Raw genomic sequence first — 17,169 nt, 5'->3', positions numbered from 1 at the left:
TGTCTCTGTCTCTTTGTAACTCTGCCTCTCAAATAAATAATCTTAAAAATAAGTTAATGAATAGGAGTCCTTCCTTTTAATTACTTCTGATATTTTAAAATGCTTATTGTATGGAAGGAAACAAGAAGTAGCATACAAATTTAATTCACAAAGTTCACAGTATATAACATGCGAAGCACCAAGTCTATCTACCAAACAAGTATGACAATTGGTCATTAAAATCACAAGCCATTTTATTTATCAAGGATGTCAGTAATTAAAATTAAAATTCACTTCCTCTTGAAAAAGAGAAATAGACTGAAGGAAGAAGGGGAGAGTTTAAGAGTGGTTTCATGGTTCCTGACAGCAAGGATAAAATCATAGCAGTGAACATGGAATGGTGAACCACAGGGGAAGATGGGGGCAGCTGGAAAGAGGCAGTTATGTGGAGGGACATCGGTCAAGGTGAAAAGGGAGAAACCTAAGAAAACCAGCAGTGAAAGAAATCGCACAAGTGGAAAACATGTCTTATGGGGAACATGGAATGGTGAACCACAGGGGAAAACGGGGGAAGCTGGAAAGAGGCAGTTATGTGGAGGGACATCGGTCAAGGTGAAAAGGGAGAAACCTAAGAAAACCAGCAGTGAAAGAAATCGCACAAGTGGAAAACATGTCTTATGGGGAACTGATAGCAGGATCTAAATCAAATTACTTGATAAAAAAAAAAAAAGACTAGAAGCCTAAAACATAAGATTAGAAGCCTGTTCCTGTAACAACTACCAGTTCCCTTAGTTGCTCACCACCTTTACTCTCTCTATAAAATTATCAAGCCACAGGTCAGTAACAATTTATCTATTCCTTCCTCTTGCTTTAAATTTTAAAGGGGATCAGAAGAGGCTGTGGATCAATTGAGATTACAGTGAGAAGAGCTTGTTGAAGCAAGGCTGACAATAGGTCTTGTCATTCTGCTCCTTGAAGATGCCCTTTGACAACTGTGTGAGGCAGAAAGCACACACAAAGTGCTCAGGATGGAACTTGTGCCCCATGGCGCTGATGCAGCGGCCCGTGATGGGCTGCCCACACCCATGGCAGAGGGTTCCTCGGCGCTGATGGTAGTGGAGCTCACAGAACGGACGGCCTTCCAGTTCAAAGAAGGAACCGGTAGAAAAACTGCTGAAGCAGTCCTGTGGGGATGGGTGGGAGAAAGAAATAACACAGATGTTAGGAAGTAAATCACCAGCAGAGTCAAATTTTCAGACTTGACATTACTGCCAGTTGCATGCATTTCATGTGTGTCCTTGACAAATGGAGGCTAGATCGCCCTCTTACAAAACAGACCAGCAAATGCCCACATGGATGCTGTCTCTTGTTTCTCAATTAGGAAGCCCACGTCAATTCTTCTTCTAGTGCTCTGAACCCTGTTACTAGTTGCAGTTCTTCGTTTCAGAGAGGAGAACCCTCGGCTTTCCCTAAACCAAAGGATAAGTGAGTATACAGACTATACAGACCCCGCACACAAAGCACTCCGGGTGCCAGACAGTGTTCATGGCTGAAAGGTAGTTTTCCAACACCGGGCGGTTGCAGCCACCACACTTGGGTGAGAACATGGCTAAGAAATCCTTTCGGCAATATGGCTTCTTGTCCTTCTCATGAAAGCCTGGAGAGACAAAATCAAGGGTTCACTTTTACGGTCTGAGGCCTAAAGCTATGCTAGAGGGTGGAGAGGCACCAATGACCTACACTCTCCTAAACTGAGTGACTTCACACTCACAATTGGGCAAATTAGATTCCTATCTCAACAAACTGTTGTAAAAAAAGAAATGAGGCAATGCAGGTATAGTGCTTTAGCACTGCGCCTGGCTCACAGTAAGCATTTAGTAAGTTAACAACTGTTCTTCTTCAATGTGTTTGTACTAAGTATTCCCTTGGCCGTGGACATTCCTGCTCCAGGCCTTGATATATCTGGCCAATTCCTGTGATTCAGGAATCAGCTCAAATATTATCCTATCTGAAAGACATAAAGACATCTCTTCAGTCCCTCTTTATATTTCATTTATTTCATTGTCTCTGTAGTGATTAACATCTGAAATCATCATTATGGTTTGTCTATCTTCACTGGAAGATTAGCAAGAGAAACTACCTATTGTTGACTTTGTCACCATTATATCCCCAGTATTTAAAACAGCATCTTAAAAAAAAGTGCTGATTCTTTTTAATAAAGTATTATTAAATAATATTTTACAAATAGATGCAAAGTCTAACTGTCATAATTAAGGTCATACAACTACTTGAATTATAAATGGATAGATTCTTCTTTAATATGGAAATGGAAAAACCACAGTAAATATGGCTCAAGTTTCAAAAGCAGATTAAAGATTAGTAAGTCTAGATGCATAAAAACATGTGAATGGCTTATTAATGTTGAAAAAACACTGAAAGCAAAGTTAAAGACAGAACAATCTGAAGAAAATATTTGTTAACTATACCCTAGAAAAACACAGCTAATACAAAGAATACCTATTATATGTATTGCTTCAACTGTTTTTGTATAAAATTCAAAAGCGAAAAAATTAAAATGGAAAAAAATCAATCCTTGAAAATTGAATTAAATTGAAATAAATGAATTGTATAAGAAATTAACAACATGGCCAAAGAAAGGAAACAATTCATTTAAATGACTTTAAAACATAGTATTTTGGGGCTGGTGCTGTGACATAGCAGGTAAAGCCACTGCCTGAAGTGCTGGCATCCCATATGGGTGCTGGTTCGAGTCTTGGCTGCTCCACTTCCGATCCAGCTCTCTGCCATGGCCTGGGAAAGCAGTAGAAGATGGCCCAAATCCCTGGGCTCCTGTACCCTTGTGGGAAGACCTGGAGGAAGCTCCTGGCTCCTGGCTTCAAATCAGCACAGCTCTTGCTATTGCAGCCAATTGGGGAGTGAACCAGCAGATAGAAGACCTCTCTCTCTTCCTCTCCTCTCTCTGTGTGGCTCTAAGTTCCAAATAAATAAATAAATCTTTATAAATAAAAAAACACAGTATTTTGACCATTGATAGTCCTACAGGATTCTAAAGGCAATAAATACTAATAAATTACTTCTATTTTAATTTTAAACTATTTTCATGAATACCAGAAATCTGAAGAGTAGATTTTTGATGTTCTTACCACAGACACACACAGTAAAGGTAACCATGCCAGAGGATGATTATGTTTCTTTGACCATAGTAACTATTTCACTAGGATAAATATATTAAAACATTACTTATCCTTAAGATAATACAATAAGGGGCAGGCATTTGGTGGTCTAGTGATTAAGATGTCACTTAGGATGCCCACATCCATATCAGAGTGCTTAGGTTGAATTTGCAGCTCTAGCTCTCTATTCCAGCTTCTTGCTATTGTGTACTCTAAAAGGAAGCAGGTGATGGCTCAAGTATTTGGGTCCCTGCTACTCATGTAGGAGATCTGGTCTGGTTCTTGGCTCCTGGCCCTGGCCCAGGCTCTCAGATATTATTGCAAGCATTTGGGGAGTGCATTAGCAAGTGGGAATTCCTTTTCTCTCTCTCTCTCTCTACCTCTAAAAAAATAAAATTTTAAAAGCATATACATAGAAAATAAAGGTTATTTCTAACATTCATATGCTTTTTTGAAATTATTATAGGTAGACTATAATAAAGTAAATATAAATCATAGTAATGCCTTTGGAAAGCAAGATTTCTAGTGTAAAAACAGACACAAGTATAAAAAAATCAGACAAATTTTTAAAAACTATAATAAAACTTACATAAAATGAGAAAAGACCAGTATAAACATATGATTTATTCTTCTCTTTTAAAAAGAAAAAAAAAATAGATTCCAAGCCCTGCCCACTGAAAGCTGGAAGTAATGACATTCCAGAAATAACTAATACTCCTCTTACCCACATTGTGCTTTCTAAATATTCTCACTGAAACAGTGTTTTGGAGAAATTGATGAACCCAAACGTGGTGCACAGTTGATAAGATGAGATTGACACATCTTAGTGTACCAATAAAAAAAAAAGAATCACAGATAATTGAAGTCACATCAAAAGGATACAGTAACCTACTTGTAGGGTCGACCTCAGACTTCAGATAAAACAACCAGAGCTTTAAAAATAAACCTACTGCAAGTGATCAAAAAATGTCAGCTAAATATAGTTTCAGGAGTTCATAAGGATTTTCCAAAAATAAAAACCCAGCCTTCACTGGGTATTATTAACAAATCCATTCATTACATTATAAGGAAAGAGGCCATTTACTCCACATTTCTTTTTTTTTTTTTAAGATTTATTTATTTATTTGAAAGGCAGTTAAAGAAAGCCAGAGGCTGAGAGAGAGAGAAACATCTTCCATCTACTGGTTCACTCCCCAGATGGCCACAACAGCTGGAGCTGCAACGATTTGAAGCTAGGAGCCAGGAACTTCTTCCAGGTCTCTCACGAGGGTGCAGAGGCCCAAGCAGTTGGGCCATCTTCTACTGCTTTCCCAGGCCATAGCAAAGAGCTGGATTGGAAGTGGAGCAGCTGGGACTTGAACTGGCACCTACATGGGATGCCAGGCAGCGGCTTTATCAGCTACGCCACAGCGCTGGCCCCTACCCCACCTTTCTTATATGAAATGTATTTCAAGATAACCAAATAGCTGATGATAAAAAGTCAGTTTTCTAGAATCACAGCTAATAAATATAGAAGTAATATAAAACACAACACTTTCTTATCTAGAACTTTGGGTTTACGCAATGATCATTGGCAGGGTACTTAAGAATGGAGAGATCAGGCTGGCATTGGTCGATCAATAAAAATTTTTTATGTGATTCAATAAATATGAAATGGCACCCACCACCTATAACCTACTCTTATCCCTACATGCCCCAAACTGAACCTAAACCTAATCAAGCATCTAAGTCTAAATTAACAATTTACAGAAAACATAGTAAAAGTGGCATAGGAGTGAATAAAGCAAATAAGTTGAATTGTAACATGAGTGATTAGCTAGTCAAATCAGGAATATAGCTAATCCTCCTTCTGCGGCACCAGCACCCCGGGTTCCAGTCCCCAGTCCCGGTCAGGGCGCCAGATTCTGTCCCAGTTGCTCCTGTTCCAGTCCAGCTCTCTGCTGTGGCCCGGGAAGGCAGTGGAGGATGGTCCAAGAGCTTGGGCCCTGCACCCGCATGGGAGACCTTGAGGAAGCACCTGGCTCCTGGCTTCGGATCGGCGCAGCATGCCGACCATAGCGGCCATTTGGGGGGTGAACCAACAGAAGGAAGACCTTTCTCTCTGTCTCTCTCTCTAACTCTGCCTGTCAAAAAAAAAAAAAAAAGGGATTTTTTTTTTTTTTAGAAACGGCTTTTAGTTTCCTAACAAATCAATGGTATACAAAGGTGGTGAAGGCAAGACTGCTAACAGAATTTTTAAAATTTGAGAGACAAAGCAGCCAAATGCAATGCATAGATTTTGCTTAGAACCTGATTCAAGAAACCAAGTAAATTGCATTTTTTTAGAAATTTGAATATGAGTTTTAAGTAATAAGAAAGTGTTCATTTTCTATGCATGAATGTGATTTTTAAAGTCCTTGTCAGTTAAAGATAATGTATGTTCAAATATTTAATCACAAGATGAAATGATTTCTATGATTTGTCTTTAAACATCACAGTAAGAAAAAAGGTAGATGTCCGAGATCAGGCGCGTTCAGGGTGGTATGGCCGTAGAGGCCAGGAAAAAGTGCGTTAGCAGGGAGCTGGGTGGAATGGAGCAGCCAGGACTTGAACCAGCACTCAGGGAATGCCTGCCCCACAGGCAACAGCTTAACCTGCTGCTCTGACCGGCCGGCCTTTGTGTTTCTATGTGGGTGCAAACTGTTGAAATCTTTATACTAAATTGATCTTCTGTATATAAAGAGAATTGAAAATGAATCTTGATGCAAATGGAAGGGGAGAGGGAGCGGGAGAGGGGAGGGTTGCGGGTGGGAGGGAAGTTATGGGAGGGGGAAGCCATTGTAATCCATAAGCTGTACACTGGAAATTTATATTCATTAAATAAAAGTTAAAAAAAAAAAAGAAAAAAGGTAGATGGATGAATATGTGGGGGTTAAAAGAAAAAGTCAGTTTGGCAAAACACTAACACTTACTGAATAGAGGTAAGGAAGTGCTATTGCATTTTAAATTCTCTGTAATTAAAAAGTTTTTAAAAAGCAGTTTATTGAAGTATAAGCACTTTTTCTTTAATATATGAAATTTTTATCATTAGACACATATTAGAAAATTTCTGGGCTGGGTCTTATTGAGCTCACATCCAGATAATGGATTTGCATTGAGGCTGAGAAAATCATAGGGGTTATTTTCTAAACCTTTTAAAATAAGTCCATTTTACAGATTCTCAAATAGCCCAAGAAGAAATATTTTAATAGTACTATGTTGATATGATTAATGTCATGAAACTCAAATGAAAACAATGAAGCTCTAATTTTTCCTAATTAGTAGTACAATTTAAAATTATAGTTTATATAATTTATAATTTTTTAAGTAATTAAAAAACTGTTAAATAAATCCAATGCTGGAAAATACAGTGATTTACGTACTTATAAATGCCTAAAACAAAGACAACTGTTATTTTACCTTTAGAAATTTGATGATGGATATCAGAAATTTTAAAAAGATACAGACATTTAAATGAAAATTAATCCATACAAATAATTCAAAAAAGAAAACATTATTTTTAAAGATATTCATTGTAGTACTGCTAAAATACCAGAAGGATTTTAAATATGCTACTGTGAACACATTTAATTGTTTCCAATATTTGCAACCATAAATAATGCTTCACTGAACATCTTCAGGTATATAACATTTCATCTTTTATGATTTGTTTACATAAAACCTTACGGAATAATTGAACTGTTAAAATTATTATAAAACTATGAAACAGCATAAAAAAGCTTTAAAAACAATTTTAGGCACTTTATAACATATGTATGCAGAAATGTGAAAAATATAGTATATTTACTGTAAAATACTGCTTTTGGTTAACAGAATATGTTCTAAGTGAAGCTTCCTGCAGGGACTTTTTATTGTCTTTACATTAAAAAAGAAAAACATAATAAGCTGATGTGTCTTCAAATAACACACTTGAGTGGTATTTCTCGGACAGCTTAGTCCTCCACGTAACTCAGGGGTCTGCTTAAGAGAAGAACTGACTTCACTATCTCATCGCAAACAACATCTCATCACTCTCTTAACAGAGAGTTAAGTCAGTGCTTAGTTGGCTAATTTGATTAATGTATGTTCCTCCCACTAGTATATATTTACTGTGAGTGCAGGAACTTCCTTTTTTTCTGTTATAGTGATATCCCTGGTACCTGATCCATACACAGTAGTTGTTCCATGAATGTGGACAATGTTACAATATTACAGTTCAGACCCTAAGCTCCAGAAGTATGTTGTACCTCAGGGTCTCACTTTAGCACTGACTAGAATATGCATAAGCAAGTGAAGTGTACTTGTCTACGCAGAGTATTCCTTAGTAATTACCTAGAATTTAGGCTGCCTAAAATGTACAATATTGTCTGCAATCCCATTTATGGGGCACCTGCCTTGTACAGGTTACACTGAGTGCTCTACCCACAGTCCAAAATTGAAGTCAGACTCTTCACAGCAATCCCCTAAAATGGGTTTTAACCCCATATTACAAGTGAGAAAAGGAGAGCTCAGAGAAGTTACACATTACTAACTTGAAAGTAAAGGACCTGAGACTCAAATTTATTCCTAATTTCAAAGTCTAACTTAAATGCCACATCTCTACCTTATGTGCATCCTGACCTGGCCCACTCTGTGGGCACTGATGGTATCAGCTGAGCTGAAATACCATAGTCCAATTGTTTCATAAATGGGAGAGCTCTGTCTGTGCTCCACTGAAATAGCACATAAATAAAGCATAAACAGTGGACTGTGAAGCAATCTATCCCAGGAACATTATCTCTGAAATCGACTTTGATAGTGGCATCCAGATGAGGAAAATGCAGGAGGAATAGCCAAGGGTTGGGATCCAAATCAGGCAGCTGCAGTTTTCACAGGACCTCTTGTCACTCTTTGACATATCTTTCTTTGTTCAACTATGCTTTCATTGAAAAGTAGACCATTTAGCACAATTCTGAGGCCTATGTATCTAAAATTTAAACTAGACATTTTCTTGCTTCCCAATGTTCTTTCTCTACACATTTCAGGCACAGAGGAGCTCACTATACTTCTACTGACTTTATCAAAGGATCTCTAGCGTCTGCTCAAGGCAAACTGAGTGCAGGAAGTTCTGCTGTTTAAGAAAACAAACACCCACATCTATCATCTATGTTTCTTGCTTTTGTGTGGCACAGTTTTCTTTCTTTCTTTCTTTCTTTTTTTTTTTTTTTTGACAGGCAGAATGGATAGTGAGAGAGAGAGACAGAGAGAAAGGTCTTCCTTTTTGCCGTTGGTTCACCCTCCAATGGCCACTGCAGCCAGCGCATCGTGCTGATCCGAAGCCAGGAGCCAGGTGCTTCTCCTGGTCTCCCATGCGGGTGCAGGGCCCAAGGACTTGGGCCATCCTCCACTGCCTTCCCGGGCCATAGCAGAGAGCTGGCCTGGAAGAGGGGCAACCAGGATAGAATCCGGCACCCCAACCGGGGCTAGAACCCGGTGTGCCGGCGCCACAAGGCGGAGGATTAGCCCATTGAGCCACGGCGCCGGCGGTATTTCTTAAACCTTAACATCACTCACCTGAGAACCAGTTAAAATGCAGATTACTGGGTCCTCCCTCCCAGAATTTTTTATTCAGTGGGTCAGGGATTGGACCTAAGATTTTGCATATTTTAACAGGTCCCCACGTGATGCTGATGCTCCATAAAGCAAATGACATCAAACTGAGCTATGTATAAATAGGTATTACTTGAGAAAACTATAAGACACACTAGCTAACCAAGGATTGACCCTCATCTAAGCATTTGCAGGGCAGCTAGTCTCAAGAGTGGGACAGGAAGGAACTGACAGCCTCTGTTTCAGCTTGGGTGAGTCTCAGGAGAGGAATCAAAAGCAATCGGCCAAACTTGCTGTGATACCTGTGCATTTAGTGGTCTAATAAATGGAGAAACTTTCAGCATGTACTTTTGCTGAGGCTCTCTCTGGGGCCAATTATCTCTGGAGGATGAATGAGAAACTGTGACAATTAAAAGTGTCACAGAGAAAAGGAGGGTGTTTAGACTCTGGTGAGACTGTCAGCCACAGGGGAAATTAGGGAGCACTTGCATGGCCTGGATAATGAACAATTAAAAAGGAGACAGGGAGGCAGAAGGACCTTGTCCCTGGAGGAGGATGATAAGACCCAATGTGCTTAGAGATTTGAGCCTTAAAGAAGAATTATCTGAACTGAAGAAAAAAATGCAGATGAATTTAATTTCCCAGGAGGCTTGCTGGTTAAGCTGTCATTATAGGAACTCTGTGTGTGACTATGTCACTTAGGGTAAGGCAGGATGCCACCTAATTAATAGCCTGACAATATGGTATAAGATTCATTTAGAAAAATCCAGGTATAAAAATGGAACTATAACCTAAGAGGAACTTCTGATTAATATATGGCACCCTTTTTTCCCAAAAGTCTCCATTTATAAATATTTAAGTGTAGTTTCATGTTTCTATAAAGACATAAATGACCCTATTGGTCATGTATGCTTATGAGAGACCCAACTCAAGAACAACGAGAACTAAGTACTTTCATGCCATCCTGTGGATTGGGTACTTTTCATTTTCGTCTAACATTTCTCTACGTGAAATGTGTATGTATCCCATGCTTCTGCTGTCAGGCAACTTCCACATCATCATCATCATCCAGGGGCAGTGTTCACTTGCTGACTATTCTTTTTTTTTTTTTAAGATTTTTTATTTATTTGAGAGGTAGAGTTACAGACAATGAAAGGGAGAGACAGAAAGAAAGGTCTTCTGTCTGCTGGCCAGATGGCCACAGCAATCATAGCTGCACCGATCAGAAACCAGGAGCCAGGAGCTTCTTCTGTGTCTCCCATGTGGCTGCAGGGGCCCAAGCACCCGGGCCATCCTCTACTGCTTTCCCAGGCCACAGAAGAGAGCTGGATGGGAAGAGGAGCAGCTGGGACTAGAACCGGTGCCCATATGGGATGCTGGCACCACAAGCGGAGGATTAACCTACTGTGCCACAGCGCCCGCCCCTTGCTGACTGTTCTACTGAACTCACTCTCAGCCTTCTATGGCTACCAGTACAATATAAATTTACTGTGACATATTTTAATATGATTTAAATTAAGTCTCAATGAAAAATGTTGTTTAACTAAAGTTCAATCTCGAAGTAAAATAACAAACAACTTGTGGAAAGCATTGAACAAGCTCCAGTGAATAAGCAAATTACTGCAAACTACTTTGCCAATGAATTATGTCAGTGCTTCTGTATCTGGGTCTACTGCGAAATAAAGTGTAGCATGTTGGTATCAAGAAAAGAGATACAGCAGCAGAAGATGAGTGGAGTCTTGATTAAAGGACAGTTATGATGTCGTAGAGAAAACAGAGAATCTGCAGACATGAGACCTGAGTCTACTCTTTGACGTTATAGTTGTACGACTTTAAGAAAACTATTTTATCTCCTAGAAGTTCAGTGTTTTCATCTATAACCGGTAAAATATAGAATAAAGTAAGTTGCTGGGGCCAGTGCTGTGGTGTAGTGGGCTAAGCCTCTGCCTGCAGCACCAGTATCTCATATGGGGGCTGGTTCGCGTTCCAGCTGCTCCTCTTCCAATCCATCTCTCTGCGATGGCCTGGGAAAGCAGTAGAAGATGGCCCAAGTCCTTAGGCCCCTGCACCCACATGGGAGACCCAGAAGAAGCTCCTGGCTCCTGGCTTTGGATCAGCCCAGCTCTAGTGGTTGCGACTGTCTCTCGGCTCACTAGGCTAATCCTCCGCCTTGCGGCGCCGGCACACCGGGTTCTAGTCCTGGTCGGGGCGCCGGATTCTATCCCGGTTGCCCCTCTTCCAGGCCAGCTCTCTGCTGTGGCCAGGGAGTGCAGTGGAGGATGGCCCAGGTGCTTGGGCCCTGCACCCCAATGGAGACCAGGAAAAGCACCTGGCTCCTGCCATCGGATCAGCGCAGTGCGCTGGCCGCAGCGCGCCAGCCGCGGCGGCCATTGGAGGGTGAACCAATGGCAAAAGGAAGACCTTTCTCTCTGTCTCTCTCTCTGTCCACTCTGCCTGTCAAAAAAAAAAAAGAAAAAGAAAACCTCTCTCTCTCTGCTTTTGCCTCTCTGTAACTCTTTCAAATAAATAATAAATAAATAAATCTTTAAAAAATTAATAAAATTGCTCTCATAGGTTGTAGTGGGGATCAAATGAATAATAGCTATCAATGTGCATAATACCATACCTAACACTTAGGAGAATCTCTCTACAGGTAAAAGGCCTGAACACATGGAATTATCCCACACTCCCCTCCTGTGACAACACTAAGACGACAGTTAAGAAAGAAAATTATAAAGATTTATAAGGAAATAGAGAAAAGGAAGGTGCCGGCACTGTGGCATAGCGGGTAAAGCCGCTGCCTGCAGCACTGGCATCCCATATGGGCACCTGTTCGAGTCCCAGCTACTCTACTTCCAACCCAGCTCTCTGCTATGGCCTAGGAAAGCAATAGAAGATGGCCCAAGCCCTTGGGCCCCTACACCCATGTGGGAGACCTAGAGGAAGCTCCTGGCTTCAGATCAGCTCAGCTCTGGCCATTGTGGCCATTTGGAGAGTGAACCAATGGATGGAAGACCTCTCTCTCTGGCTCTGCCCCTCTCTGGTTCTGCCTTTCAAACAAATAAATAAATCATTAACCAAAAAAAAAAATTTGAGAAAAAGCGAAATGGAAAAGAGATGTAACCAGATGAAGCAACAATAAGTTTTTCAAAATTTTGAAGTAAGCCATAAAGGTGGCAACTAGCTTGACATAAGTAAGAAAATTGAAACCCATATCTCTACAGATGGAAGATACCAACAAACATCAAGCCACCCTGAACTCTCTAACATCAGAGGGGCTTAGAGACTGAACATGGAAGATACTCCTCAGGACTAGAAGTGGGATTGGTTGAAAGTCTGAAACACCATTAGAAATCAGATGTCCCACTAAACCATAGATGTAGTGATTATTTCTGAAAATATCGAGCCAGAGAGTCTCAGGGATCAGCACTTGTGGGGATCATGAAGAATAAAGTCAAGTTCTCTGTTGAAAAGTGGGAATTAAGTAAAAACTGAAATGCTGAACAATGAAAATCTCATTCCTCAATCCCTCCCCCACCCCCACCCTGATCCTTTTTTTTTTCTTTTTTTCAACTCTGAAAGTTGGCAGAGAGAAGACCTCTTTGTGAAGCTGAAGGGGCATCCAAATAGAGAGACACAGCTGAAAAGTAACTGCAATCCCATTGACTGTGAGGGAAGAGTACACACAATTCCTATGATCCTTAACTAAAAATTCAAGTGAAAAAGATGATCTGGAACATTTCAATCATTTCTAAGTGATCACCAGAAGGGGCTGAGGAAAATCCCATGAAGACAAGATTATCTGAAGAACATATCCTCAAAGGAATAACAGGATGAGGAAAGAAAGCCAGCCAGGACACAAAGAGAAATCAAGAGTATCCAAGAAAACAAAGTCAGAGGCCTAGAGATTACAAAACCAATTTAACAGAACATTAGAACATTTAACACACATTAGAACTTCCTTGCCCTCCATTCTCTTCTCCTTCTACCCTGACTGGACACTTCAGCCCTGAAGGAATTCACATCAAGATAAGCAACAGAACTGAGGATGGTAAAATGCCAAAGGCAGGTTAAGAGAGGTGAAAGGTCATACGCCTCTGCTGGTATCCTGCAACCTGAAGGCGCCACCAGGGAGAGGAAGTTGCTGTCACTTTTAAACAGTTGAAAGTTTTATCTATTAATAGATTGAATCACCCAAGAACTACGTTTTTGCATTTTGTGTCTTAAATTTTATGTTTAGAAGTATTTATTAAGAGTAATCAGAAAATACCTGAGATTGTTCAAGTTTTTATTTAGGAAAGAGGAGAAAACTTTCCTTACTGGACTGATTGGTTGGTTTATGCCATGCATATTTTACCCCATAAACTATGTAAGTAGTACATGAATTAATCAAAATGTTAAATAATAAAATGATTTGAAACATATAAAATAACAAGAAAAGGCAATATAAAGAAGTTTTCTGATCACATGCATGAGTCATATTTGTTCAAAAGAAACATGAAATCAGGGGGAAAATTAAGACAATTCAGAAAATATAAGGAAAAAAGCTTACAAAAGGGGAAAGACAGGTCACATAGAAAAGATCAAGGAGAAGAAGAAAATCTTAATAAATATTCTCAACCATGGAATCTGGAAGAGAGTGAAGCAATGTCTTCAGAATTATGAGCAAAAATAGTTTACATTCAGAATTCTACAGCTAGGCAACTTAAGGGCAAAAACAGATGGAAAGGAATTTTAAATATTCAATGTTTTCAAAAACATTACCTCCTATTCATTGTTTCTTACAAAGCTGCTAGAGGATATGATACACAAAAATAAGGTGGAAACATGTGGAAACCACATGTTATCCAGGAAATAGAAAATCCAAAGAGGAAAGTAGTAAAAGAATTCTCAGGGATACCAGGGTAGAATGACTGATACTTAGCAGAAAGAAACCATTTTAGGTTGGAACAAGAGGTTAGAAATCTCCTAGAGGTAGGTACTACAGGGGAAAAAAATGGAACTGACTTCCAGAGGTGGTTGAAAATTGTGAGAAGGATTTCAAATTTCTATTGATAAATTAGTGATAAGTAGAAGAAAAACTAACCTAATGAGAAAGAGATTCAAATGTTAACTCTAGAAAAAAAAAAGAGTTATACAATAAAAAAGACACCATGATAATAACATTAAGCATAAGTATGCTTCCATATCAGTCACTAGGCTAAATATAATACTTATGTTATCTCATAATAACCATGTAAGATAGGCACTTTTATTAGACTTTTATTGTTACTGATGAGAAAAGTGAGATATAGAGAAGCTGAATGCCTTGACCAAGATCATATACCTCATAAATAACATAGCCCAGATTTGAACCAAGAAGTCTGACTCCCAAATCCATGCTCCACTGTAATCACAGTTTGCTACATGGCTTAACAACATTTGTGTGACTGTCAGCATATACACACTGAACACTGTTTTATAATTATGGAATAAGACTTAGTCACTCCAGGAGCAGGCATTCAGTCTAGCACTTAAGACACTTGCACCCCGTAGTTGGAGTGCTTGGGTTTAATTCCTGTCTCTAACTCTGATCTTTAGTTCCCTGCTAACGAAGATCCTAGGAGGCAACAGAGACAGCTCAAGAAATTGGGTTCCTGGGGACAGTGTTGTGACATAACATGTAAAGCCACCACCTGCAACACTGGCATCCCATATAGGCACTAGTTTGTGTCTGGCTGCCCACTTCCAATCCAGCTTCCTGCTAATGGCCTGAGAAAATAGCAAAAAATGATCCAAGTAGGCCCCAGCTACCCACATGAGAGACCTAGAAGAAACTCCTGGCTTCGGCCTGGTCCAGCCCAGCTGTTGTAGGCATCTGGGGAATGAAACAAATAGATGGAATCTCTCTCTCTCTCTTTCTTTCTCTCTCTCCCTCTCTCTCTTCTCTCTCTCCCTATCCCTCTGTAACTCTGACTTTTAAGCAAATAAATAAATCTTTAAAAAAAAAACTCCCCAAGAGTAAGTCCAGTATGAGTGGAGAAGCAATAACATTTCTTGATCTCAATTTTCCTGGTAGAAAATGAATATATAGTGGTTAAAATGGGAGAAAATATCAGTATATAGTATTATAAGTTGTTATTTAAAACATATAAGCAAATTAAAAAAAATACAGCTAAAAGAACCTGGAGAGGAAAACTGGATTTGGGGATGAAGAAGGGAAAAGCAGCGTACTGTACTTTTTAAATATTGACCTTGAAGTAATACTTGAGTTTTAAACTCTGCATTTGTATTTCTTTGATTAAAGTATCAATTGAAACACAAATTATAAAAGTTGGAGGAAGGTAGGGAGGGGCGCTATCCAGGACTGAAAAGAACACTTAGAAGGCAGGAACCAGGACTCTCACATCAGACAGGCAGCAGGACACAAAGAAAAGCACTGCTGAGCTCATCATTACCCCATGGGGTTTGGGATGAAGCTTGGGGGCCATACCTTCTGTACCAAACACCTCTCCACAGTGAGAGCAGAAGAAGTGCTCCGGGTGCCAGGTCTGGTTCATTGCTGTCAGCACTTTCTGGAAAAGGAACACGGAGGGAGATATGAGAATGTTGCAGAGTTGTAAAACATGACCCCGGTTATAAATGAGTGGTTACAAGCTACAGGAAGGCTTGAGATGTGGGTGGGGGGAGGCTTATACTTACATCCAGGATGGGAGCTGCACAGTAGGCACAGCGTGGTGAGAAAAGGTGGTGGTAGTCCTTGGGGCAGTAGGCCAAGCCGCTCCGCTCGAAGAAGGGACTGGAGCCAATCTCTTCCTTGCAGTGAGTGCAGATGAAGTGCTCTGGATGCCAGGATTGCCCCAGAGCATGGATCACCTGGGGGATGGCAAAAAGCCTGGGATGGGAGCACAGCTGAGTGCTCTAGGTTTACAGGCCACAAAACTATAGAAGGCATTGTATTCCATGTAAACCCCACTGTGGTCCACTGTCTGAGCTTTGTGGATAGTAAGACTAGCTGTTTTCCCAATGATAACTCTGATGGAAGCAAGCAATGAGAAAGGTCACTCGGTAAAGGTAGTGTAGAAAAATGGTTGAGAAGCCACACTCAGGGGTTCAGTCTCTCCTGGTTTCAACTCTTACCCCATGTCTTCCTAAACCTTGAACATGTCAGCAAACATCTCCAGTCCCTCAGTTTTCTTATTTATATAGAAGAAACAAAAATAGTCATCTTCTTAGGCTAATGTGATGATTAAATGAGGGAACTCATGTAAAGCACTTAGCTCATTGCCCACAGCACTGTAAGCGGTCACTATTAACAATCATTAGGCCGGCGCCGTGGCTTAACAGGCTAACCCTCCGCCTTGCGGCGCCGGCACACCGGGTTCTAGTCCCGGTTGGGGCGCCAGACTCTATCCCGGTTGCCCCACTTCCAGTCCAGCTCTCTGCTATGGCCCGGGAAGGCAGTAGAGGATGGCCCAAGTCCTTGGGCCCTGCACCCCATGGGAGACCAGGAGAAGCACCTGGCTCCTGGCTTCAGATCAGCGAGATGCACCGACCACAGCGGCCATTGGAGGGTGAACCAATGGCAAAAAGGAAGACCTTTCTCTCTGTCTCTCTCTCTCTCACTATCCACTCTGCCTGTCAAAAAAAGAAAAAAAAAAAAGAAAAAAAAAATCATTAAAATGCCTTAGAGAAATAAGGAGAAAGAGCAATCTTGGGGGAAGGCGGAAGACACAAACACACAGGCACAGAGGCTGTAGGGCCAACATCTTGGCCCCTCCCACCTTCCCAGCAATGGGTTTCTGGCAGGAAGCACAGTGGCCCTTGGGCACTGTCGGGATCCCAAGGTTCTGCAACTCCTGCTCCAAGCCCCCAAGCATTGAGTCCAGGGAAGCCTTGTGGTCCTGCTTCTCTGCTACGGGTTTCTTGCCAGCATCTGCTTTCACTGACACCTGGTACAAGGAAAGAACCATGAAGAGAATCAGCCTCCACATACTTTCATTCTCATGTGCATTTTCTACACAACTTTCTGGGCTCCCTCTACCGACTGATCTGTGATCCATTCCCTAACCTTCCTCTGGCGCAGCAGAGGAACCCAATAATTTAACCCCAATGAAAACACGTTCAGCTCCCTTCGTTCTAAGCTCCTTGAGCCAAATGAAATGTGACTCACCTTTGCTATGTCTGTCTTTTCTGACAACAGAAAATTGAGTGTATGAGGATGATACCCCTTCTAACTCTTAGGATGACCCCAGGTCAACAGTTAGTCATCTCCTCCTGTTATTTATTTATTTTTCAATATTGGTTAAACATCTAGTTTGGGTTAGTCACTGCTCTAGGTACTTGGAATAAAGCAAGGTATTATTCCCATCAAGTATCTGCCTCAGTGGAATTTGCATTTAATAGACAG

The 17,169-nt window shown here is 40.6% G+C and overlaps 1 protein-coding gene across 2 annotated transcripts in view; it reads right to left on the bottom strand.

The window, feature by feature from the left end:
- Positions 1 to 215: 215 nt before the first annotated feature.
- The window catches only part of LPXN (leupaxin), a 44,134-nt gene continuing 27,180 nt past the window's right edge, over positions 216 to 17,169 (bottom strand). For both annotated transcript variants that reach the window (XM_062197876.1, XM_062197878.1), the window contains 5 exons: positions 16,544 to 16,711; positions 15,462 to 15,635; positions 15,253 to 15,334; positions 1,488 to 1,636; positions 216 to 1,163 (listed from right to left, as the gene is read on the bottom strand). In XM_062197876.1, coding sequence (XP_062053860.1) covers positions 894 to 1,163; positions 1,488 to 1,636; positions 15,253 to 15,334; positions 15,462 to 15,635; positions 16,544 to 16,711 — 843 coding nt within the window. In that variant the 3' untranslated portion in view covers positions 216 to 893. The remainder of the gene's footprint in view (positions 1,164 to 1,487; positions 1,637 to 15,252; positions 15,335 to 15,461; positions 15,636 to 16,543; positions 16,712 to 17,169) is intronic.

The sequence above is a fragment of the Lepus europaeus genome, chromosome 7, assembly GCF_033115175.1.
Source record: "Lepus europaeus isolate LE1 chromosome 7, mLepTim1.pri, whole genome shotgun sequence".
Taxonomy (NCBI): domain Eukaryota; kingdom Metazoa; phylum Chordata; class Mammalia; order Lagomorpha; family Leporidae; genus Lepus; species Lepus europaeus.
This window is presented reverse-complemented; position numbering and strand designations above follow the sequence as displayed.